This window comes from Aristolochia californica, unplaced genomic scaffold, assembly GCF_029961685.1.
Source record: "Aristolochia californica isolate CCGP_79_NKW_82.1479 unplaced genomic scaffold, dmAriCali1.0.hap1 SCAF_14, whole genome shotgun sequence".
Classification (NCBI taxonomy): domain Eukaryota; kingdom Viridiplantae; phylum Streptophyta; class Magnoliopsida; order Piperales; family Aristolochiaceae; genus Aristolochia; species Aristolochia californica.
In genome coordinates, this window is record NW_027181815.1 from 23,086,862 (window position 1) to 23,113,876 (window position 27,015).

General features: G+C 37.5%; 2 protein-coding genes across 2 annotated transcripts; one reads left to right on the forward strand and one right to left on the reverse strand.

Annotated features, from left to right (window-relative positions):
* The first annotated feature begins 480 nt into the window (after nt 1–480).
* Nucleotides 481–7,615, forward strand: LOC137950048 (uncharacterized). The gene is made up of 2 exons (XM_068796399.1): nt 481–1,307; nt 6,855–7,615. The coding sequence occupies exons 1-2, from the start codon at nt 489–491 to the stop codon at nt 7,278–7,280; spliced, it is 1,245 nt and encodes a 414-aa protein (XP_068652500.1). The 5' UTR covers nt 481–488; the 3' UTR covers nt 7,281–7,615.
* Nucleotides 7,616–10,315: 2,700 nt separating this feature from the next.
* Nucleotides 10,316–20,925, reverse strand: LOC137950377 (protein ELC-like). Its single transcript, XM_068796817.1, has 2 exons — nt 20,666–20,925; nt 10,316–12,099 (listed from the first exon to the last, which is right to left on the reverse strand). The coding sequence occupies exon 2, from the start codon at nt 11,799–11,801 to the stop codon at nt 10,587–10,589; it is 1,215 nt and encodes a 404-aa protein (XP_068652918.1). The 5' UTR covers nt 11,802–12,099; nt 20,666–20,925; the 3' UTR covers nt 10,316–10,586.
* Between the last annotated feature and the right edge of the window lie 6,090 nt (nt 20,926–27,015).

A 27,015-nucleotide genomic window follows, 5' to 3' on the forward strand; every position in this document is an offset into this window, starting at 1 on the left:
ATAAAATTAAATCTATAAAAGTAAATTTTAATAATAAAATACCCTCTTTTTTTACATAAATGTATGATTTTTAATATTATATTTGATTAATATTTTAAGAATGAGAATTTAGATATTAAAAAGTAACAATTTGATTAAGTATTTGGATATTATAAAAATAAAATTTTTAATAAATAATTAAAATAAATAAAGTTAATTTTTTAAAATTATTTATTAATTCAGACAAGTTAAATTCTATCTTAACTTATTAATAAATAAATAAATAAATAAAAACTATGTTAAATCTATTAGTATTTTATTAATAAATTTCTTATATATTTTATATTATACTTTTTATGGTACACTACCATAAAAAATTACTTTCTACTAGACTTTGCTGTCGACGATAAATAAAAGGGCAGTTTCACTTTCTCACTAGGATTAGGTAATTCACTTTCACGATAAATATAAGGACGCTGACCCTCGGGCGCTCAGGGACAGTCGACACGATGGATCTGTTGAAAGGCGAGTTGCTGAAGAAGCGGAAGAGCCTGCAACAAGACTTCGGCGGAAAAAAGTTCGTCAAGCGCTCCGAGATTGAGCAGAAGAAGATTAAAAAACTACGCGAAGAAGAGAAACGGGAACTGGAAGCCAAGGCTCTACGAGAAAAAACTTCCACCCTGCAAAACCCTAGCTCCGAATCGGATCTTCCTGCATCGGCTCCCTCCGCAAAACTCTCTTTCAAAGCGCAAGAAACCTTGTCGGAAGAGCAAAAAATCGATGACCTCGTTCTCCCAAGACAAGAAGTTATTCGACGCCTCCGATTTCTCAAACAGCCAATCACCCTCTTCGGCGAGGATGATGAAGCTCGCCTCGATCGACTCAAGCTGACTCTGAAAGCTGGAGTTTTTGAAGTTGATAGCGATATGACCGAAGGTCAAACCAATGATTTTCTCCGAGATATTGCGGAATTGCGGAAGCGGCAGAAGAACGGGCTTTTGCACGACCCCAATCGGAAAAATAAGGATAAAGATGGGATGGAGGACGGGGAAAGTGGGGGTGCAGGGGATAACGATATGAGTGGAGACGGGGGCTCATCTGGTGTTGATGCGGACAAGGATTTGAAGAACATGAAGGCTAATTTCGATGACTTGTGTGACGAAGATAAAATTCTTGTGTTTTTCAAGAGGCTTCTTAATGAGTGGCACCAGGAGCTGCAAGATATGCAGGAAGCCGGGAAAAGAACTGCAAAGGGAAAATCGATGGTTGCCACATTTAAGCAGTGTGCTCGATACTTGAATCCGCTCTTCAAATTTTGCCGGAAGAAGGTTTGCCTTTTATACAGAGCTCGTCAAGTTTTCGTTTGGTACCTTGTTTCTACTATTAGTTGTTTTAGTTACGGTTATGTCCTTTTGTAGACGTTGTCATAGGAGTAATGGTTGAGTGTTTTGAGACTTCAACATCTCTAAATTTCTCGGTCTTCTCCCGATGACATACTGCTCTACGTTTTAAATATTATGCACTTCTGCATTACTGAACAAGAATGCTAATCCGTCCTAAAGGAATGGAAGCGGCAACAAAAGGTTGATGTTTTCTCTGCTTTTAACGAAAAAAGTTCTCTTAATGGAACTAAACTCTTAAATATTAGTCACTAAGTAAAGTGCATATTAAACTCGGATTCTTAGGATCATTAAACGATAAGTAAAAAAGAAAGACATAATTGATAATGTTTCCGTATGACTTCATTACACATTTGGATAGGCCTACAATCACCATTATGTTTTACACATATGTTTTGAAGTCCCTTAGAAGAGGATTCAGTAGTGTGTAGAAACCCAAAATAATGGCCAATTCCTTTCAAAAATTTACTCAGATTTGGATCAAGGAGAAATGATACCATAGGCGAGGGAGAGGAAGACCTTGAACCCCAATATACAAGAAGAGGATTCAGTAGTGTGTAGAAATCCAAAATAATAGCCAATTCCTTTCAAAAATTTACTCAGATTTGGATCAAGGAGAAATGATACCATAGGTGAGGGAGAGGAAGATCTTGAACCCCAATATACAAGATTAAGAGAGTTATTCACAACTATATAAAACTTCTTGTATCAGGTGTGAGGTCTTGGGTTAGGTTTAGTTTGGTTTGTTGGTATTGTTAGATCTTGTGTTCAAGTCTTGTCTGCTTTGTGATGGTTAATATTTCAAAAGGTCATTTGACAAATCAATGTTTGTTAGCAGAAGAGGATAGCGGCAAGGGAACAAGAGGTTGAGATGACTGGGGAAGAAGAGGAGAATTCCTCCTTTTTCCATCATCATGTATGCTTACATGAAAGACACGATTAAGTTTGGGGCAAAATGCACCAATGGACCTCGCACTAGAAATCTCCTATATGACCATTTAGGTAAGTCTCACCAGGGGTTGGGTTTGGGGGTGTTGCTGGAGTTTGATGGATATTACATAAGGTGTTTAAATAAAATATAGGGATTGGAAAGAGCTGTTGTCTCTCTGATTTCTAGCAGCTATGTTTTTTTTTCTCCTTTCAACTATTGGAGTGAACAGTTGCAGTTACTGCTATCAAGAGTCACTCTTCAAGAGACATTGCTGGATAAATTCCCATGCAGTTTCAGAGGGGTTGAAGAATGTTAAAGAGAAAGAAACCTATTCTACGTACTCATGCACGACATAGCTGTAATTTTTCATACTTTCATCACTAAGTAATTACATGAGTGTATACGGGTAGTTTAGATCCTTTGCAATTCTTTCTCATTATAAATATAGACGAGGAGAGGGCTCGACCTAATTCAAGTTAACCAACTCTCCTCTGGATTCCTCCTCTCTTTTTCTACATGTCCTCTCTCTGGAAAATCTTCTTCTCTTCTTCTCCTCCTCTCTTCAACCAACCTTCCTTGAAGTATGAAACCCTAGAATTCAACATGATATCTGAGTAGGGATTTTAGGGTTTCATTAAGGTTCTCTAAAAAAAGAGAAAAAGTCGGAGCTCTTTCACAAGTGACGTCTATAACCAACAATGGGAGGAAGAAAAGGTATCAAATTTCCTGCCATGATCTCAGGCAGATAAGTACAATAAGATGTCTCTTCCCTTTGATAAGAAGTCAGGTTTTGTTGAATTCAAGTTGTAGGACTTCCTATTCATACTCCCTGTAAATTTTTTTGTATGCAACTGGAGATTCAATCCTTCAAAGCTCTAGTTTTTCATTTAAGGTCATTACTTACCCAAATTTTGACTTTTTTTTTGGCTTAGAAAATTCATAGTTATTTGCTGGAAATTCCTTTTTTGGTGGCTTAAAACCCTAAGTTAGGGTTTGGTGTTAATTTTTCACTTGAGAAATTCTTTTTATTACTAGAAGTTGAAACCTTGAGATATTCTATTTTTTTGCGTCTCATAATAAAAAAAATTTGTTACTGAATTCAGTCCAGCCATGCATTGACTAATGAGATTGTATAAAAATTCATAATTCGGTCCTATGTTGCTATGCATGCATGGTAACACAGGTTGCTGCACTCTAGTTGATTTAAGTCTAGTTGTTGTTTTCTCCCATCTATCATTACTTCACCAATTATTTTCTCAAGTTCTCCAAGGTTTTGAATTATAAACTTCTGGTTGTCTTGATGAGCATGACTGACAGTTCAAGTCACTTAATTCCTTTGCTGAATTCAGCAAACATGTTTTTTTAAAGATCACTACCATCCCCCTTAAAAGTCTGTGAAACATTTTTTAATTCCAAGAGATCTTGCTGAATATCTGTCCTAGCCACCTGCACATATTAATGAAGAAGATCCCTCTTACCAAAAGTGGTTGAAGGAGGATACTCTTGTTATAAGTTGGTTGATAAATAGCATGGAAGAGTTTGTTGCCAATAATGTTGTTCATTTGGATTCAGCCAAACATATTTGGGATACTTGTGCTAAGTTGTACTCAATTTTTGACAGTCTACAGATGTTTTATGATGTTTTTCAAGAGATGTAAACAACCAAGCAAGGGGATAATCTAAATGAATATTTTGGGCAGCTCAGAGGCCTTCAAGATTAGAAGCTTGAACAACCATATTCACCAAAAACAAAGAGAAGCACTTATTCACCTATTTGCCTTGCAAATTTAATGCCCTACTTTGATGTTGCAAAATCACAAGTTCTCAGCTCCATGGTAACCCTTCTTTGATGATATTTGTGCTACTATTCTTAGAATTCCAGCAAAGGCAATAGATCCACAGCCCATAACATTAGAAACTTCTAGCATGTTCTCCCAAGGGAGAGGAAGTGGCAATACTGGACGAGGCAGAGGATGAGGTGGTAGAAGTGGTCAAAGAAGAGGAATAAGTATTGGTAAACCTACACCCTTCCGATCATGCACTTATTGTGCTTTAATCTAACCATGTAATAGGAAGGTTTTGGAAGCTACATGAAAAAACAGATTTCTCAAATCATGCAACCGCCGCATATCATGCCACAACAATTGCAGCTGAATAAAAAAAAAAGCCCTTTTGACTCTTTTAAGTGTAAGGTAACTCTCACAGTAGAAGACTATGATCTTTTGCAGAAACAAAAAACTATGATGGTCTCATTTAATAGTGATCCTATTGCCACAGTTGTAACTACGTTATGTCTTCCTTTATTTCACGTGTCAACCCTTCATCTTGGATCATTGATTTTGGAGCCTTTGAACATCTTGTTGGGAAAGTTGGAAAATTGTCCTCTTTCTCTTTGTACTATGAATTGACTTGTTTCTATGGCTAATTGATCTCAAACTAAAGTACAAGGTGTTGGTACGTCCACTATATTTCCCTCTTTATCATTTTCAAAATTTCTTATTGTTCCTGAATTTCCATTAAGTCTCATGTCTGTTAGCCAGTTAACAAACAAACTCAATTGCTTTGTGACTTTTTTCCCAATCTTATTGTGTTTTCCAAAACTTCTAAACGAAACAGGTGATTGGTGGAGGCCATGAGAGAGACCTTTATTTCCTGGACAATCACACCCTCTTAGCAGTGGCTTCATCAAATCAATAGGCCTTGTAGTGGCATAATGGACTTGGTCATCCTTCCTTGTCAACACTACAGTCTCTTGTTCCTTCTTTTAAGTCCACGCAAGTATACCTTGTGAATGTAGTACAAAGATAATTATTCATCAAACACCTTGTGCTTATATTCCAGAACAAAGTAGAGTGGAGGAAAGAAAGAATACACCTATTGGAGGTAGCCCGAGCACTTAGGTTATCCATGAATGTTCCATAATTTTACTGGTCATATGTTGTAATTACGTCTTGCTTCCTTATACATCGCATGCCATCTAGTATCCTTGTGAACGAACTCCTTTTTCAAAATTGTTTCCAGTTTTTTCCCTTTTTACTTTACCCGTTACAGTATTTAGTTGCATCTATCTTGTCTAATCGGTTATCCCCTCATCACAATAAATTTGCTCCCCGAGCAGTCAAATATATTTTTCTGGGATACTCTAAAAATCAAAAAGGTTATATTTGCTATGCTCTTCTTCATAAAATATTGTCTTTGCTGATGTCACATTCTTTGAGAATGAACCCTTTTATTCTAGTACGTCTCCTCCAAGTTTTAACTCTTCTGAGGAGACCTATTATTCCATTGGACTAGCAAGTTTCTTCACTTTTGGATAGGCAGAATTCAAATTCAGTTCACAAACCACTTTCTCCCTTGGCTGATCCATCACCGGTGGAGTGAAAGTGATGCTCTTGAGATAAGTACTCCACTTTCACCCATTGTGTTTGGGCCACCATATGATACCCAAACTATCACTATTTGCAAAGAGACTTGTGATGTGTTCTAAACAACCTTCTACTTCTCATCCTATTTCCAATTTTTTTTCTACTTATAGATTGTCTTTGAGTTGTTCTTTTTTTGGTAGCCCTATCTTTTACTTCTATTACTAAAGCTTGTGAAGAGGGTTCTCAATATCCTAGATGGAAAGTTGTCATGGAAGAGGAGTTGACCACCATGTATGACCATAAAAATTGGGTGTTAACTCCTCTTCCTCCTTTGGAAAAAAAAGTGTGGGATGTAGATGGGTTTTGACATTAAAGCATATTCCAAATGATAGCATTGTTTGATATAAAGCACAATTGGTTGCTGAGGGCTACACTCAATCCTTTGGCATTAATTATGAGGAAATTTTCTATCCAGTCGCTAAACTAAATTCGGTAAACATACTTATTATCTCTCTTGATGCCAACTTTTGGCGTTTAATTTATCAATTGGATGTAAAAAATGTTTTTTTCTTAATGATGATTTGTATGAAGAGGTTTATATGTCACAACCACTTGGTTTCGTGGTTGAGGGGGAGGTGATATGCAAGTTAAACAAGTCTATCAATGGGTTGAATCAATTCCCACATGCTTGGTTTGAAAAATTCAGCATAGTCATCAGGTTTGGATTTAAAAGGTGTAAAGTTGATTACTCTGTTTTACTAAGAAAACTAACCAAGGTATGATTCTTATGGCCGTCTATGTAGATGATATTATTATAACAGACAATGACATTAGTGGCATTCAACATGTGAAAGAAGATTTAAGTAAAGCATTTCAGACAAAAAATCAGTGGCATTTTGTTAAACTAAATATGTAATCTTCTCTAGTTCTACATCCAACTAAGTGGACAACAGATAGTGAGCAAATGGTTGAGAAAATTTTATGATGAGTTGCTGAATGTATCTTGATAATGAGCAAAAATCCCTTTGGGCACAATGCTTATGGGTATCCATAATCTGGTGTGTCCTTTTCTCTTCATCATATGTATGGTCGACTTATATGAAGTGAGTTTTTTTCTGGTGTTCTATTGCAATATGCTTCACAACTGTTGGTTTTGATATTTTATCATCTTGATTGCAGGTTCTCCCTGACGATATCCGTCAAGCATTGCTGGTTGTTGTTAAGTGCTGTATGGAAAGAAATTACTTGGCAGCAACGGATCAGTATATCAAATTGGCTATTGGAAATGCACCATGGCCAATTGGTGTTACCATGGTTGGTATCCATGAGCGTTCAGCACGTGAGAAGATCTACACCAACAGTGTTGCTCATATCATGAATGATGAGACCACAAGGAAATACTTACAGTCGGTGAAGAGACTTGTAACATTCTGCCAAAGAAAGTACCCGGCAATGCCATCGAGGGCTGTCGAATTCAATAGCCTCGCTAATGGGAGTGATTTGGAGTCTCTACTTGCAGAGGAAAGAGTGGATAGTGGAGATGGAATTCAGGCCCCTGATGAAAGGCTACGATTAATGCCTGCGCAGGAGAGTTCTGTACCATGAGAGCATTTGGGAGTGGGAATGGATATTTTACACTTCGAGGTTGAAAAGAACAAAAGAAAGATCCTCGCCCTACAGGTTGGCACTGGGTGGAAAGATAGTCGCGTGAGCTGATATAACTGGTTGTGATAATGGAAGCACTCTTTCGTACTGAAACAATAATGTCTAAATTGAGCTTCACTAGAGCAAGGAGGTCTTCGGTTCTTTGTCATAATTTGCAGCTTCGATATGTATTGGTTTTTCTTTTCTGAAATATAAGGTTCTTCCTTTCTTTCTTTTGTTAGCCATGTATTGTTTAGACTCTCTTTTGTAGTTCTAAATCAGAGTTTTACCCTGTCCATAGCGGGAAGCTCCCATTATATTTCCTCTTTCCTTTTTTTTCATTTCCAAACTGGATATCAGAAATTCTTGCGAAAGCAAATGGGAATGCATAGGGGTCATTCATGAATGAAAACTCTCCTAGATGACAAAGAAAACCATTAACAGAGACGAAGAAACAGAGACTGAAAAATCCAGCATAGGGTGTGGTTTCTGATAGGAATTCTAGTCTTGCCAATTTGTTGGACCAGTTTTTGGTAGGCCGTCAGAGTCAGTAGGTACTAGGTTCACCAATTGAGAATTTCTAGACTGCCGGCGGTGCATTGTTTTTGCTTAGGGTCTAATAGAGGGAGTGAGAGAAATTTGTTATGGATTCGAGTTTGAGAGAGGGAATCCTTTGAGAGAGGGGATAGGATTCGAGCGAGGGGCGGCGTCAGAAGCAAGGGTGAGAGACGGTGGCTGACGGCAGCCGGAGAAAAGAGAATGCTTGGCTGAGAGAAATGGAGACAGATAGGGCGCTAAGAAGAGAGGGTGGCTAAGACGCACAGTAAGGCCGAGCGGCAAGTTAGGGCTGGGAGTAGTGTCGACCAGCGAAAGGAGAAGGCTTGGAACACGACGAGTGGAAGCAATAGAGTTAGGAAGGTAGGGCATCGAGAGCGACAGTGAAAGTGAAATCAGAGGGTTAGACTTTGGATTTTACTTTCACTCGTTTTACGTGGCACGAACTAATGTTTTTGGACTTATTTTTCCTCAACGGGTACTAACAGGCCCCAATGCAATCTCACTAGCCAATTACTTAAATTTCAATTATACCCAAAATAGAACTCTTATAAAAAATAAAGTAAACAACTATTATAAAAAATAAACAAAACATAAATATTTTTTTATGTGAGACTTCCTCTCACGAGACTCATGTAAGATTCTACCATATTAATTCTTTATTATGAGACTCTTTAACCATAAGAGCCACATAAGATTTTATCATATTTTATCTCTTCAACGGGTCAATTTTGCTATAACTCTCAGGCAACCTAATTTACAACAGTTTTCTCTCTCTCCATTCTCTTATCCTTCTCCCTATAAATCTTTTGGTGTTTAAATTTTACAAAAATGATACTTAACTCACCACAATGGAAACTTGTTAAAATTAAACATCCTAATTATAATTCCAACGACTTAAACGATGGAATTACTAACACTGGAGCTTTCGTAAACTAACTATTAATAAAGAAGACTTGTTAACGAAATACTTTTCTAGATAAAATTCTCCTAATTGGGACGGTAGATAACTTTATTTAGTTGTTGCTTTCTTTTGCTTCTTCTTTATTTTATATATCTTCAATTGTTTTGGATGAGTTTCTTCTTCCATAATTGAGATGTATACTACACCACATAAGGAAGTCAAATTGAATGGAAAAACATGGAGCAAATAGTAAAAAATTATACTCTACTACTAACATAAGACCTATAGAAAAGGAATATATAATATGAAATGTACAAAGACTAGACTTAGGGCCAAGAAAAGTTACTAGGTGTAAACATAGTTCTAAACATGTCTTAACGGCCGTTAAGTTAACGGATAATCCGCCTAACCCGTTATAGATTGGTGAAGCTCTTCCCTGAGGCCCCGTTAGTGTGCAGCAAAGGTTTAGGTTGTAGTGTTTTCACTAGTGAAAGTGACTTGAAACCCGTTAGTGAGTAGAGAAAGTTAAGGGTGAAAATGAATTCACTTTTGCTCGTTCTTATGAAAAATTATACTTTTCATCGTGCACACTAATACAAAAAGTACTTCCACTAGATAAAATAAATTATAAGATGAATCAAGAAGAGTATTAGTGGCATTGCAGATGAGGTAGTTGGCAGTTTGCCAATGAAACAATCTAATTCTCTACATTCTTGTAATGTATATTTCTTCCTCCCTTTTCAGTCCAACATTCATGTCAATGATATGTAATATACACATCATGGCCAATAAAAACTATTGCTTGTGCTCTCTTCATTGTTGCTTCAGTGATTGTTTTGGTACTGTTGAAGGTTTTTCTTTTCTTTCAAATTTGGCTGAAGAAGTTATCGTGGCTTATTGAGGTTTTGACTAATGAAAGATTGTTCTGAATTCTTATATTTGGAACCAGTGACGGGCTTCATGTAACTTGAAGTAATCTTGAAACCCAAGCTCTGACAAAGTCATTTTTTGGAGACAATTCTTAGCATTTTCTTGCAGTGCCTAGACTGAGGTTTCAAGCTGCTGGTGCAAGTAAAGAGATGAAAAACAAAAAATATGACATCTGTTAGTGCTTAATCGATTCAAAGTGCATTGCTCAAATAAATTTCTTGCTCCTATTCTCTAATGAAGAAGGTAATATCCCAGGGGAATCCAACCATATTCCCTTAAGATCAATTCAAGTACACTTTTTCTTCTTCTCAAATCTTGACTATTGCCTAAAAGAGCAGTTGGTTAATGTCTTCAATTGAAGCAGGATTCTCATAAGATCCCATAAGAATCCAAGGTGATTTGGGTTTTGATTCCAATTTGGATAAATCCAAATCATTGACACACCTAACAACCATCTTTAGCACAATTAGATGCGCCAAATTTATCTGAAAACCTTTCAAAATGAAGGGGAAAACTGTAGGGCAAATTTTGAGAATCATTCATTCAGCACTAAGAGAGTAGAACTGTTATTCTTACTTTTCAGCGAAAACTTTACGATAACGACCAATTGTAACTTGAAGAGGTTCACATGTCCTGTCATTAAGGTCACTGAACAAGGTGAGAAGTCTCTTTCCAAGAGTTCCAAGCATTGAAGAGACTGCACATCATAATTTTCTACCCAAGAACAGTAGCAGTCCACCTCATAAATTTGTCATAGAACAAGGACCTCCTTTTCATTCTCAACTCTACCATATATATGTTACAAATTTGTAAACCCTAAAAGTGTTTGAATAAGAGACTTGAGACCAAGTTTGACAACAAATCAAATTCTGCTTCATTCATAAAGCATATGGAGGTTCTCTAGCTGCCATAGTTGCAACCCGAGCTTGCATTTGAGCAGCTCTAACCTTGGCAGCCATAGCCCGGTGGAAAAACTGATCTCTGGATATCGCTCTAATTTGCTTTAAATAAAACTCAAAAGGAATTGACCCTTCTTGAACTGCCTTATCTAGAGAGTAAATAACATCTTCAATTGCCAAATCAGCTGCCGTACAGTCAAGCATCTGCTTGGAGAGGACATCCATGGGCTCAAAAATCTCATCAATATCCAAACTAACCTTCCTAGCAATTTTATTCTCATTCTCCCTCACCCATCCTTCCAATACATCAGAATTCATCAATACAATTTGCAACTGCTGCTCCAAACTCTCCTTCTCATCTTGCATTTCTCTGAGTCCCTTTGCTAATACCTCTTGCCGCTGCCTGAGAGCAGCCTGGGTGGTGAAGAGGGCTTCCATCTCTGTCTCACGGTTCTTCCTGAGGGCAGCAATGTCAGCATGTATGGTCTCAAGCAGTTTGTTGATTGCATTGCGGCTGTAGACTTCAGCAGGGTCAGCAGTGGGTGGACGATGGGGAGAAGGTGGAAACCTACCAGAATACGGTGAGGAGTAACCCCTTGGAGGTGGAGGATGGCCAGATGAATGAGTGGAGGAAGAGGGAGTAGCCGGCAGAGACTGGGAATGGGATGGTGTAGGTGTGGGATTAGGTCGAGTCTGCTTGGTATAGAGAGGCGGATCCCGACCAAAAATGAGGGAAAGAGTGCGGACAAGGTCAATAAGATTGGAAGAGGGGAAAACCCATGAGTGAAGGTAAGGGGCGGAGACAAGGCCCGAGGGGTTAACATGAGGATGACCGCGCTTGATGATCATGTCACTTGTGGGGGCAACATAGACACAGGGAGGGTGTCGAGGGTAAGATTCCATGAGCCAGATGACAACGGGGATATTGTAAGTGACGTCCTGGTAGGTCATGGGAATGGTGCCATCGGCCTGAAGAAGGTGGACCGTGCGACCATTATTGTGGGTGAAGGAGGCAGTTTTAGCCTGGAGGGAGGGATAGTTCTCGATGAGCACAACAAGGTGCTGGCGTATGAGCCACTTGACATCCTCAGGATACGGCAGAGCATCAGGGCCCCTCTGGGAGAGGACATTGCTCAAGAATTGCTGTGCATAATGTGCACCCTGTGCAGACGGAGACACTGGAGGGGGAACCATCAATGAAGAAATCAACAAGTGGTTGATGAGATGGATGAAAACACTCAATGGATGAACAGATTGAAGAAGCAATAGCAAAAGAAATTTTTGTCTCTTCAAATGTTGTGAATCTGTGCACTAAGGCATAGATTGAAAGTGAAAGGATACACCAGAAAGGCCAAAATTCAGAGTCCTAGCACGTATGGCTTAACCTATTGACTTTGAAGGCATGTGAACATTTAAGAGTTTACAACAGCCTACTATTTTATGGTTTTGAAGAGCCCACCAATTTTTTTCTGTTCAGTCTTGACAGGCAGTTCTGCAGACACGAAAGGAAACAGAGTTTCAATATAATAGCAGATTTCTTTTTAAATGCATGAGCATATATTAGAGACTTTCAGTCGAATAGATGCAATGGAACTGGTGTTCAAAATGCATTGGAAGTTTTGTTGGACACCAAAGGCAACTCATGGCAAAAGATTTGAGCAAAAGATTTATAGCAAAAGGGTTGACCGTGATGAGATTGAACAAATTTTCCATTTAAAGTCTTGAGTTTGCATACATACAACAAAAAGTGACAGCTGAAGTATTTCAGATATCAACACGTTATTAAAGCTAGAACATATATGCAAATTGGAAAAAAATACATCATCAATCAAATTAAAATAAAAAGGATCTCTACAGGGATACTCACTTCCACTTTGGAACAGATTCATAGACTATCTACACTATGAGCCTCTTCATTACTTAAAGAATAAAATTCCACGAGTTCAATATATTTAAATTAATTATAATATATATATAAATATATATATATATATATATATATAATAGATAGATAGAGAGATATAATAGATATAATGCTACAAAAAGGCGTTCTTTGTCACCATTTTACAAATGTATTAACCAAATATAGCAAAAGGAAGGTGTAGAAGATGATCTAGTGAGGTATGACGATTTGAGAAAATAAAAAATATAATCACCACATTCATACAAAAGCATGACTACCAATTTTGTTTCCTTTTGAAAATAGTAATCATGAACTTTATATATATATATATATATATATATATATATATATAATAGATAGATAGAGAGATATAATAGATATAATGCTACAAAAAGGCGTTCTTTGTCACCATTTTACAAATGTATTAACCAAATATAGCAAAAGGAAGGTGTAGAAGATGATCTAGTGAAGTATGACGATTTGAGAAAAATAAAAAATATAATCACCACATTCATATAAAAGCATGACTACCGATTTTGTTTCCTTTTGAAAATAGTAATCATGAACTTCACTGTGAAGAATATAGATATAAAGAAAAGTCTTATAAGAAAATAAAGCAACTTTCATGGTTGGATTCATCATGTGAATCTAGCACACACAGAAAATATACAGAGATATAGAACACACATTAGAATTACAGGAAAAGTCTTAAATTGAAAAGTAACACTATTTTTTTATAGGCTCTACATCAAAAGAGATTAGCAAACCAGAAAAAGAAAGGGAAGAAGATACCAGTTATTATACAGTTTAATAAATAAAACCAACAGTCCCATGGATTATACCCTCATTTTATTTAACACATTCAGCAAAAAAAATTCAGTAGAATTAAATGTAATGGAAAGCCACTATTGACACATTTTCACCAGTGGCTAAAATGAGTTCTATTCTGATTTTGGTCTCTATTGCAGTTAATCAAGCCTGGAATTTGTATCAGTTAAAGATAAAAAATGTCTTTTTCCATGGTGGCCATCAAGAAGAGGTATATATGAGCAACTATTGGGGTTTATTGCTCAGGGAAGATAAGAAAGTAAGTCGGTTGAAGAAAGTTATTTACAGTCTCAAACAGAGTCCATGTACATGGTTTAAAATTAGTAATGTTGTAACAGGATTTGGCTTTACAAGGAATCATCTTGATCATTTTGTCTTTGTACGTAAAAAGCAGTTTAGAAGTGTGATTTTGATTGTTTATGTGGATGGCATTGTCATTTTAAGGAAAGACAGAATCGGAATTGAAGAAACCAAAGCCTACCTAAAACAACACTTCCAGACTAAAGATCTATTAGCAAACTATAATATTTTTTGGGAATTGAAGCAGCAAAGCAATGGTATCATATAGTGTCAAAGAAAGTATATTACACACACAGAGGACTGTTAGGAGTAAAGCTGGCTGAAACCCCAATTGATACTAGTATAGATCAACATGATGAAGGAAGTCCAAAGTTCAAGAGATAAGGCTAAGTACAGCAAGCTGGTTTGCAAGTAAGTTGTTGTATGCAATTGTTACTCATCCTGATATGCTTATGTGGGCGTCATTAGACAATGTTATGGATGACTGAAGGAAGGTAAACCATGAAGTACTGGTCAGGATCTTAAAGTATTTAAAAGGAGCTTCTAGAAAAGGGTCGAGTTTTCTTCCACATTGACAGCTAGATGTAGTAGGTGATTCTGATGTTGACTATGTTGGTTCCAAATAGATTGGAGGTCTACAACTAGTTATTCGTTATTGTCAACTTGATGACTTGGAAAAGAAAGAAGTAAATTGTTGCGGCTCACTCTAGTGACGGAGCAGTGTACAAGGCAATAAATATCCTGTAAATTGATGTGGATTAAAGTTCTGAATGAATTTGGGTTTGCCATTATAAGGCCATAGAAATATTTTGTGACAACAAGGCAACAATCTCTCTTGCAATCAATCCACTCTTTCATGAGAAGACCAACAATAAAAGTTGATTGTCACTTTATAATAAATGTCTTGTTGTCTGAAAAGATTATTACACCTAATGTGCCATTAGAGCAACCGGAAGATGTCTTCACCAAGCCTTTGCTAGGAAAGAGCATACCATTTCATTTAGCAAGTTCGGCTTACATATATGCTCCATCTTGAGGGGGAGGGTTGAGTGATGAAATTTAAAAAAGACAAGGCTGTAATTTTTTGTTTATTTATGGGGTTCTTTATTTATATTAATCAGTCAAGAGTAGTTTAATCAAGTCACTTAAAGTGAGTTTATTTCCTGCGTATGTGTAAGGGCTTTTATGTCTTTAGCCCTTTATCTTGTACTTAGGAGAGGGGCCGAACTATTGCCCAAGTCCAGATTAATAAAACTGCCACAGTTTATATATTTTGGTCTCTCTTCTCATTCTCTCTTCTTCTCTCAGTAATACCTCTAATCTCTCAAATCTTCAACATCAAAAGAGTTTGGCTGGCCAACTTTCTTGAAGGCATTGCAATCTTTCTTTCTAGAAGAAACCCGTCCAAGCCAGATTGTTCAAGAGAAGACACCAGTGTTTTTAGTCTGTGTCTCGGACGCTCCTAATCCTTGAAAGAGGTAAACATTCATTGTATTAGCCTGAAGAGACCTGAATAAGTCTCTTATTCCTCTACACAACAAGCTTCTAATGATGGGCACAATACATTGGCCAACAGCATGGTTGTTACTATCAACTGGACTGTGAGCAAGATCACCAAATTACGTGAGTGGAACTCCTCATTCTGGCAGTTATCTTACATGCCTGAAACTTCATTCCTGGGTGGTACTAGGTGGTTCATTCAATTGTTAGGGAAGGAGGATTGCAAAATCTTTTGTCATCATGGAATTCAGATTCTCCATGTTAAAGAATAGTCCCACATAGATTAGTGAGTACAAAGATCTTGAGTTTATTAGTTGGTAAAGAGGTTTCCTAAGTTGGTTAGTCATTTTGGGATAGGCCTTGGACCCAATTAACATGGTATCAGAGTGGGTACTCATATGTGGGCCTACACCTAAACTATCTACTTGTAGAGCCACAAAAGAGGGCCTACACCTAAAACTATCTCTTGTAGAGCCACAAAAGAGGGCCTACACCTAAACTGCCTACTCCTAAATTATCTACTAGTAGAGCCACAAAAGAGGGTTTACATGTGAGGGGGAGTGTTAAGGAATAGTCCCACATAAATTAGTGAGTACAAAAATCTTGAGTTTATTAGTTGGTAAAGAGGTTTCCTAAGTTGGCTAGTTATTTTGGGATAGGCCTTGGACCCAATTAACACTCTACTTGGATGTAATGCTATCGTGAAATGGCCAATTTCTACTCAAAATGGGCTCTTTGCGCATTGGATGAAAATCACCAATCTTCCAGTTAAAATCTGGTCTGATAAGACATTCACCATGCTGTCAGTGAACATCAGGAAGTTGGAAAAGATTGATGACATCACTTTGCAGAGGAGGAGAATGAATTTCACCCAAGCCCTAATCAATCCATTCATTAACTCATTGGAGGATGAGTGACATAACATTTCCTTGGGATTGGAGATCTTCACAGTGTGTTTTCATCCAAAAGATTTTCTGGCAACCTCGACAAGGAATGGCAAAACACATTGGTAAAGAAGAAAGCGAGCGAGTCATCGGGAGATCATTCAACTCACACTAGTGTGGGGGGGGGGGGGGGGGGGGGGGGGGGGCTCCTCTCTCCCATCTCTGCCTCACTTCATTCCAGATAAAAAGATTCAAATTATAAATCAAAATTTGAATTACAAGATGCCACCCCAAATCTGTCGCCTATCAGAAATTTATTGCCTGAAATCGATGTGGACATCTTGACTAATCAGCTACAACCCAGTAGTATCAATTCCCCCACACCCTCTCCTCCCTTTCCAATCATCATTTCGATCCACATGCACTCTTCACTTCATTAGACTTGCTCTCACCATTACTCCTGGTCAGACAACAAATCCCAATTCAAACAAAAGGTTCACCACCCGTAGACTCTCAAATGCATCCTACAAATCTCACCGACCTCACGTGCTTCAATCAATCCCACACCACCTAACCCTACACCCCAACCCATTAATATTGTCGCCAACCTTGTTGACCAGCCAGCCTTGGATCTTGAAATGGGAAAAGTGAGACTCCTAAGATCATACTAGAAAACCATATTTCTCTTCAAAAGCAAACCAACAGTCAACCTTTGGACTTTTCCAGCCCTTTCCCATACTTCAACCAGGAAAAAACACACCCGAAACGCACCTAAGGAACCAACTTGCACCAAACGACTATGGCTGAAGCCCCTCTTCACCATTTTAGAGCAAATCATGGATTCTACTTCCTTTACGAGTGATGGTTCATCAATGAAAAACTCTTCTTTTCGAAAGGATGAAGCCACTGGCCCATCTAACTTCAGGCAGCACTCATCCAAGAGAATATTCAATGAGATCATGGGTAAGATTGGGGAGGAATTGACTTCTGATAGATCAATTATTAGTAATGAAAATTTTTGAAGTTTTTTCTCGCACCTCTCCAAAGAAGAATGTCACAACATGTCCTCAATTATCTTTCCTTGAACTGTTTGACTCCATTGCAATGGGACGGACTTGAAAAAATTTACTCTAGACGATGGAAGCTATTATCTCTTTGATACCTCTAGATAAATCATTAGGCTCTAATTAGCTTCAATGGAGAATTTTTTAAAGTTGCTAGGTCCTCTCTTTGCAATGGGAGGACTTCTACATGAATGGCTTTACTTTTAGATATCTTAGGGCTTCTTTATAATGCTGCTTTTGAAGAAAGAAAACAATTAGTCTGATTTCAGGTACTTACAAAATCATATCCAGAATCTTAGCCAATAGGCAGAAAATGATTTAGCCTAAGATCATAAGTAGGGAGAAAAGCTCAATCACAAAGGGTAGATTTGTCCATGAAGTTGTGGATTGCTTTAACTGCAGCAATCACGCAAAAATCATGTTAAATCAGGACTTGAAGAAGTCAGCTGGAAATATCTTGACTCGTTACTTTTTCCTTGGGCTTTTGGAAATAAATGTAGTTGGATCAATAGGGGCTTCAAATACAACATCAAACTGTGTGAGAATTTTAGAAATTTTTGGATGTGTAGAGGGCTGACTTTGGTCCTGATTTGAAGGTGAAAGATAAAGAAGGCGGTTACTCTCCCTCATGAGGCCATGAATCCATGGGTTGCAAAGTGAGAACTTGAAGGTCCCCTCCGAATGTGCTGTCCACTTAACCTTTTGATCCCTTGAAGAGAACTCCATGGTCGTCTCACTGAAAATTCCATAAAAATTTCACCAATAGAATGCAACCATTGCTTACCAAACACAACATAAGCTCCTTTTATGGGCAAGACTTAGCAATTACTTTAGAGCCTTGTACTGTAAGCTCCACATATGGTGCGTGAGAGAAGGAGAGTAGAAGCAGTATGTAACAGGGAGGAGCATGGCCCGTTTTAGGGTTTGCATGGGTTGAGGGGGCAGGGTGTATTGATGGACAGGGACGGTATGGTTGTTCCATGCATGGTGATGAAGGTCAATAAGGAGAATAGTTTATGTTAGGAATTAAACACCCTATTTCCAAACTAACAAGAACAATAATAATAATTACAGAATAAAGGAAAAGCAAGCACGAAAAAGCAAACAACAAGATTTATACAGGTTTGCCTCAAGGTGAGACTACGTCCTGTCTTCCGCCGCTGCAGTAATCCACTATGAAAATGAAATAGTTTACAAGAGAAATCACACACTTACAAGTGTTTCTCTCTAACTTCTCAGGCTGCAACTCGAGGCGCTGATCGGATTAAGATGATTCAACCCTAATAGCGGCGCCCTCAATTATAAAGAGCCAATTAGGGCAACCGCAATACAAGAGTAAAATTCCCAAACTGCCCTTAATGAAACAACAGTCAATAGGGTGTTAATTAGGCTCCACAACTTAACAGTTTAGATGTAGGTAGTGGGTGGAGTAGGAAAGATAGGAGGTGGTGGGTAGGTGTAGATGGTTGGTAGAGTAGAGGAGTGAAAGGTGGGGGTTCGGCAGAGAGGATGGGCAGGGATTGAGATAGGGATGAATGCACCTTCTTCTGCCTTCGGACTGTGAGAAGCAGCCTCCTTGTTTGCCAGGTACTGCAATACAAATTGCGTCAAGGTTTGGCTCAGGTTTTCTATTGTAGCATGCACGTTTGTGATCTTCTCATTGCTGACACCATTATAAACTGCTTGCTCATCAAAACCGGCATCAATCGCCTCCTCCTTTCCCATAGTATGGGTGACCACAGGCATGGATAGGAAGACAGCACTCTGATACCTATTTGTTATACACCTGAGGCTTGAGGATAGCTTGAGGGAAATTCCAGCTGAGTTGAGTAGGAAGGGAACTCGTGAGAGGGATACCCAAGCTGGGCAACAAACAGGAAGATACAGAATGTGAGAGGAGAGCAAGAGGAAGGAGACAAGAAAGGAGTGGACAAACTTTAGGAGAATAGGGAAGAGTTCCTCCTAGGATTTTCTTTAAATAGCAAATCAAACTTACAAGACCAGTAACTTCATCCTTAAGTAACAGCTTCCCACTATGCAACTCTTCTAAGACTTCCATCAAATAGCCTTTAGTAGATAAGGAGATAAGTGTACTAGATAAGAAGGTAGGCTATCCCCCCTTAGTTGGTGTGCAAGATAAGGAGATAAGCTTTCCCTCCTCAGCTGGTGAGCAACACCTAGAGTAATTGATTCTTTTGCCCTTAAAGATTTCTAGCAAGTCCTAATATGCGCTACTCACAGAAATTACAAAAATACCCCCTCGACATAGGTCTATTTACAACAAATACCCTTAATTCCTAAATACAAGTATCAGAAGCTTTCTCTCACTATCTATTTAAGGATAGTTTCAGATAATATTTCAAAAAAGAGGACAAGGAAAAGAATAAGACGTTACAGAATATAGACAGTATTCATAGAGTCTACATCCATAAGACAGCAATAGACTACAGAGAAGTTACTGTTTTTGTATTTTTTTAAGGATCTGTTACAGATTTATGTAACGAAAATAAACACCAAGCCTTCTGTCCCCATCCCTCCATGCCTCATTCTATCTCCGAAGGGTTTGGTTTCATAGTTTGCTGAAATAACATTGAGTAACATATCTGATATCCAAAATTTTGATGCATAAGGCTTGTACCAGTGGATGCAAAAGGGATAAAGGGATCTTATCACAAGGTCAGCTCCTTCTAAATTCTAACCCCAAAAGCTTAGATTTCCACTAACACAAGCACACATGTGCAAGGGCAATTGAATGTAAACGTTGCTCCTTAAATCAACCATACAGTGCTGCAAACTTCACAAATGAACAAGCAGTGTTATGCAACCATCAAGTCATAGCTCAAGTTACATGGGCATCAGCAGAATATATGATCACTTTTCCTTGTTTCCCCTATTTAAAATTTCAATCTCCAATTGCAGGGCAACCTTCCCAATATTTTACATACAATCGCTTGTGTGTTGGTGTGTTTGTGTAATTGGAAATCTAAGTCCTCCCCTCAAATCGACCATGCAATGTTGTAAACTTTCCAAAGGAACTACCTGTGTTATGTAGCTATAAAAGTCGCAGAGTAAGTTACCTATAATCATCAGAATACTTGATTACTCTTTTCTTTTATCTTATCTTAAATATTCAATCTCTATCAGTAGAACCAGCTTTTTGCCATCATAACAGATCATGAAAAATAAAGAAAAAGGCTTTTGAAATCAACAACAGTGGAGGTAAGTATATCGCAGATTTCCTATTCAAATTACACTAGCTGCCCGATTATCAGAAAATTAAGAACATAATCTAAGAAAAACAGACTGTAAATGGCTCATTTGCTTCCTCTATTTACCAATCATCTGAAACACCAAAAGATTGTATCAGCTTCAAGAAGAAAAACACCAGTAAAACACAAGTGTTTAACCACTTCAATTAGCAAACAAAATCATTGAAATAACGGGAAAAGGGTTGGCGTCCTAACATTCAAACACATCCAGAAAAAAAGGATGTCAAAATTCACCAAAACGAAATCCAAAGAGAAAAAGGAAGAACTGGGTAAGAAAGATCGAAAATTATCGAATCCGATGCGTACGTACCTTTACCAATCAGTGAAGATCGGATGATATGCAGACGGCAGAAGATAAGAATCCAGGAAGATCGAGAAAGGAGCAGTAGATCGAGAAGTTTTTTGGGTGAAAATGTGGCCTAGGCTTAGAGACTTCACTTGAACTTCCTCTCGTATTACGCGTGACCCAGGAAATTTCTTTCTTAGGGGGTAACGTACACTAGCCTCCTGCTGTCTCTGTCCACAATGGATTAATTTTCTCGTAACACGCCTTCCGCTCTAACAGCACCAGTTGCCATGTCAACCGTAACAATACAGAGACGACCGAGGTACCGTTTAACGCTGTTTCAGCGTTTTCTTCTTCGCGTTACCGAAGTTCGTTGTTTCCGGGTAACACAGAAATTTTACCCGACGTTAAACCCGTACCAAAAGTCATTTAGGGGGGTTAGTCCAAGCGGAAACGAAGTGGAAAATTGAATTGAAGTGAGATGAATTGTTTCCACTTTAACTCATGTTTGGATGTTAGTATATACGAGTTCAAGTGGCTGGAAAATAGATTCCAGTGTTAGTGCCCCAAATGAAAAATATGATATACAAAAGAGAATAAGTAACATTTTATAATATACTTAAATAGAACATATACCTAAACATATAATTAACAAAAATAAGCGTGGTTACTACACTTGTAATTTAACGTGTAGTATTAGAATATATTAATATCCTAATTAATAAAAATTTATATTATATTATTTAATGATTATAATTTATTATAAATTAAAACAATAATTATGGTTTAATTAATTATAACAATTGGATAATTAAACCAATTAATGATTATAGTTTATTATAAATTAATATACTAATTACATGTGACTAGAATAAATTATTTAAAATAAATAAAAAAGTTAAAAATAACATAAGTGAATATAATAAATAAATAAATTATTCTGTAATAACATAAGATATAGTTTAACATTAAAATTCACTATTTTAATAAAAAATAAATAAATACATAATAAATAAATAAATATATTAATTTATCAATAACATAATATATATTTTAATTATTATTAATTAATAATATATTAACAAAAAATGAAAAACTAATGGTTTAATTAATTGGATAATTAAACCAATTATGACGATGTTTAATTTTTCCTAACTTAGGAAAAATTAAACATCATCTTCGTCTTCCTTTGCGGCGGGCTTGGCAACGGCAACGGCAGCGGGCAACGGCAATGGCGACGGAGGCAACGCACGGTGACCGAGAGGGAGAAAATAGGGAGGCCGAGAGAGAAGAGAAGCCAGAAGGCCGAGGGGCTCTGGCCTCCCGTGCTCTGCGACGGAGGTCGAGAGAGGGAGGAAGGAAGGCCGACGGGGGGGTGGGGAGACCGAAAGAGAGGGAGGGCGAGGGGCTCTGGCCTCCCGTGCTCTGCAACGGAGGTCGAGAGAGGGAGGAAGGAAGGCCGACGGGGGCTGGGGGGGGGGGGGGGGGGGGGTGCGGAAAGAGAGGGAGGCCGAGGGGCTCTGCGACAGAGCCTCCCGTGCTCTGCGACGGAGGTCGAGAGAGGGAGGAAGGAAGGCCGACGGGGGCTGGGGGGGGGCCTCCCGTGCTCTGGGACGGAGGTGGGGGCAGAGGACCAACGGGGGTGGGGGCAGAGGGAGGAAAAAATACTTTGCTTAACGATCGCGGAGGGGGGGGAGGAAGAGAGGGAGGCCGACAGAGGTGGGGGCAGAGGGAGGACGGCCAACGGGGGTGGGGTCAGAGGGAGGAAAAATAACGGTCGGGGAGGAAGCAGAGCTCGTCTGGAGAGGCTGACGGGGGAGGGAAGAAGCAACGCGCATCGCTCGTGGAAAGCTGATGATTCGCAAAATAGGTAGGAAACAACTTTCCCCCGTTTTTGCCTGAGCGAATGAAATGGTGTTATCTCACTTCAATTTAAGTCATTCTGGACTAACGTCATAAGTGGGATGAACTAAGTAATGCGGGGGGAATTCATTCCACTTCATTGTGGACTAACCCCCCCTTAGAGCAAAATATACGATACACTATCTCAATTATTTAATCATGATCAATGGTTATCTTAGCTATCTAATCATCATCAATGGTTATCTCAGCTATCTAATCATCATCAATGGTTATCTCAGCTATCTAATCATCATCAATCATTATTCAACCATATAATCAGATTTTGCATATTTAGCACTAAATGGTTTTTCATATTAGATCAAGAGTGCAATCATCGATATAGTTTAAACATAAAAGAAAAAAACATATATAAACCTAAAATTTTCATTTTTTTTGTTACACGACAAACATGAAAGAATTTTACATGATTCTTATAAAAAGGAGTCTCAAAACAAGGTTTAGTAAAGGAGGAACTTTAATATTTCTAGAATTTTACTTTGTTAGTATTGTTTAATTATTGTAAGACTTATATCTTAAAAGTTGTATTATGGGTGTATATAGGATACGAGTGGTTTAATTCAACTCTAATTCTATTTATTCTCTCTTACTATAGGGACCCAATACTTAATTTACAACCGTTAATGAGTTATTTTTTTTCTAAAATTCAAAATAGTATCAGAGTAGGTTTTGTGAATTGATTCGATAAACCCACATAATAATATGTTTTTTTCCTTATTTGTCATCACTATTAATTTATTTTTGTTTTAAGCTGATTTTTCCTGAATTTATTTTGCTAGAGTTTCCTATTTGTTTTCAAACTCTAGTACAAGTATTTACCAATATGAGTCCTTTTCATTGGTCTTCTAAGTTATTTTATCCTTTTTCTTGAATTAAGACTAGTCATTTTCATTACTCTATCTATTAAAGGAAATAGTGACATTATATATAGTTAAGTGGGTGGCATAGAATGTAATTACGTAAAAGTTAAAGTTCTTTCTTTCCTTCGTCTATTAGGGTTTCTAGCCCTCACATCTATAAATAAGAAGGGGCAGGGCTCTAGGGATGTGCTCTAAAACTCCTCCCATTGTCATCTCACTTTTTCTCTATGTGAGTGTTGCCCTTCTCTTACTCTCTTACTCTCTTACTCTCTTCTCTTCTTTAACCTTCTTCTCTCAAACCCTAAACCTTCTAAGCATGCAACCTTAGAATCTAAGATGGTGTTAAAGTTGGGATTCTAGGGTTGTAAATCAAAAGTGATTTAAGTGTGCAAAAGAGACAGCTTTTTCAACAATTGAAGGAAGAAAAATATTGTTTTGAAGGAGGCAATGTGTTGTTTTTTTTTAAGTTTTAGCAAGGTCTAAATCCAGATAAGTGTGTTATATCCTTCAATTCATGTCTTAGATCATCCAAAATTCATTTTGGAATTCAAATTGCCTCCTTTGTAAAAATCGAGTTCTTCATGGTCTAAAGCATGGGTAAATTTTGTTTTTTTTTTACTAAGTAGTGTGTTTCTATTATATTTGGCTAAAATATTTATACCAAAAATTAGTATTCTTGATTTCGAAAAGTCCTCTAAAGTGTTGGTGCTCATCTCCCTTTGATGAGAGTGATGTTGGTTCTTCATCACTTTAAAACTCTAAGAGTTTGAAAGCTATATTTGGAAGAATTTTATTTCAAGTTTTTTTGTCAATTCAATTTCAAGACTAAAGTGTGATTGTGGACTAATTTTTTATTTTTTTCCAACTTTGAGTTTGTGTTTTAATTGCTAGAATTGATGGTTGCATAATTGTTATGGTCCTGGGTTAAGTATCTATGTCTTCCGCTCCTAACAGGCCGGTCTTTTGGGTAGTATTGGCTAGGTGTTTAACATTTGGTATTAGAGCGGGCTCCCACGTCGCTAGTTCGAGTCCCGGGACGCGCAAACGCCAAATTAAAATACTGGTAGGTCCTTGTGATAAGCCCTGGGTCGGGCCAGTGTCTTTGTGCGGGCGCAAAGGGTGGATTAAAATACTGGTAGGTCGCGTCTGGGTATTATCGCGGTCGGGCCAGTGTCGTTGCGCCGTCGTGGTCGTCAACTCGCGAAGGTGGGGTGTGATGTTATGGTCCTGGGTTAAGTACCTATGTCTTCCGCTCCTAACAAGTTGGTCTTTTGGGTAGTATTAGCTAGTTGTTTAACAATAATTCAAGTTTTGTGGGTTGCTTCAACATACTAAATTTAAGCTTGCTTGTCTGTGAATTATACACGGTTCTTCTTGCGACTAGCCATGTTTTGAGACCTTGATTTGAAGTGTTTCTAATGTATGATAATCTTTCTTCTTCCGGTACAATATATATGTTACTTTCTGGATTATTTTGCTGAAAATTTTTAAGTTGAAGTGTTGTGGTTTATTCCCTATCAAGAACTAAAGTTGTGTGGTTTGCTCTCTTACTTTCAGCCATTGTTTGTGCATGTTTTTTTATCAATTTTTTAAGAGTTATTATTTGATTTATTAAAACTATGTGTGAATTTAAATTCAAGTGTTGAATCTCGTCTAAGCATGGTTGAGTTTTCAAATAACTCCTTTTCATTATATGTTGATTTTATCAACATGATCTCTTGAGAATCACTACAATCTCTCTCAAGGGTTTAAACAACCATATGTCATGGTCACAATCTGTTAAACGATTATTAATCACTAGAGACCCTTTTTTGCCATTTAAATTAGCCACCTATTCATAAAGATAAGGTTTCTTATCACAAATGGCTAAGGAAAGATACTTAGTAAATAAGTTGGTTGATCAACAGTATGGAAGAAGTTGTTAAAAATAATTTTATTCATCTAAACACAACCAAAGATATTTGGGACACTTGTTCTCAATTATACTCCACACCTGATTAACTTCAAAATATTTGTGACATATTTTAGGAGACGTGTAAAACAAAGCATGAGAGCAATCTTCGTGAATATTTTACCAAGTTCCAAGGCTTGCTTCAAGAAAGGATAGTAGTTCAACCATATTCAACAGATATTACCACTCAAGCAAAACAAAGAGAAGACTTTGTATCATCCATATATCTTGCAAATATACAATCTTATTTGGATGTTGCAAAGACTCAAGTATTAACCTTATTTGCTCGACGTTCTTTTAATGTTGTATGTGCAACTATGCTTAGGGTACCAATCAAGGATCCTCCTTTCAATTGGAACAAGTAGAAAATTCTACCATGTACTCCCATGGAAGGGGGAGTAACAACCAATGAAGAGGACGAGGAAGAGGTGGTAAATCCTATGGTAGAGGTGGAGGAAGAAGTGGTAGTCATTCTTTAATCCCTCCAAAGATTGGTCAGAACGGGAAGTGTCCTTTGTGATCTAAATAAATCATCTAGTTGAAAAGTGTTGGAATTTACGTAGGAAACCAGATTATTTGTAGGCTAATCAATCCTCCATCTCCACCACATAAGTAAACAATGAAGTGTCCCAATGAATCTTCAAAAGGCAAGACATTCTTAGAAGAATATTATGCTTATTTTAACATTTAAAAAATCTAATGACAATTCCTCATAATGCTACTACACAACCTCTGTTGCTACTACAAGTGCATTCTCATCTTGGATCATTAATTCAGGTGCATCTGAACACCTTACTGGTTAATAAATAATTTGTCAAACTTATCACAATGTACTACAAACTGGTTTGTATCCATTGTAGATGAATCCCAAACAAAAATTTAGGACAGTGGTACATTTACTTTATTTCTTTCTCTCACCAATGTTTTATTTGTGCCTCAATTTCCACTTAGTCTTATGTCTGCCAGTCAGTTAACCAAACAACTTAATTAATTTGTGTTGGAATATATGATTTAATTAGAGTTTTATTGACGTAATTAGTTTATGTTTTTTTGTCTCTTCTTCACTCTTACTAGGGTGAAGGGTATAATTATAATATTGGTACTTTTAGCATCTATAAATATAGCTGAAGGAGGAGGGTTTGGACTAAGTCCATAACGCTATTCTTTCTCCTATTTTCTCCCCTACATGTGCACTCTTCTCTTCTTCTTCCTTCTCTTCTTTACCCAAGATGTATGGAGTCTAGAAAATCAACACTTTGTTACCTTTTTTCCATTTCATTATGTTTTTTAGGACATCAAGATGAAGTAGGTGATTTTTGGAGGCCGTGAGAGAGGGGATTGTTGTTGTTGCTACAAATAGAGAAGCACAACAATGGCACAACTGACTGGGCCATCCTTCTTTGTCAAACTCAAAGTCATTAGTTCCATCTCTTACTCATCTTTCTCAATTGTCAAGTGAATTTTGTAAGCTTGGGAAACATCACCAATCTACATTTCAGCTCAAGCAAAACAATATTTCTTCTAGTCCATTTGCTTTAATTCATTTAAATGTGTGGGGACCAGTTAATGTTCCAAATATTTCTCAAACTAAATTTTGAATTTTTGGAAAATAAAAAATGTCACTGACTTGATATAATTTGAAT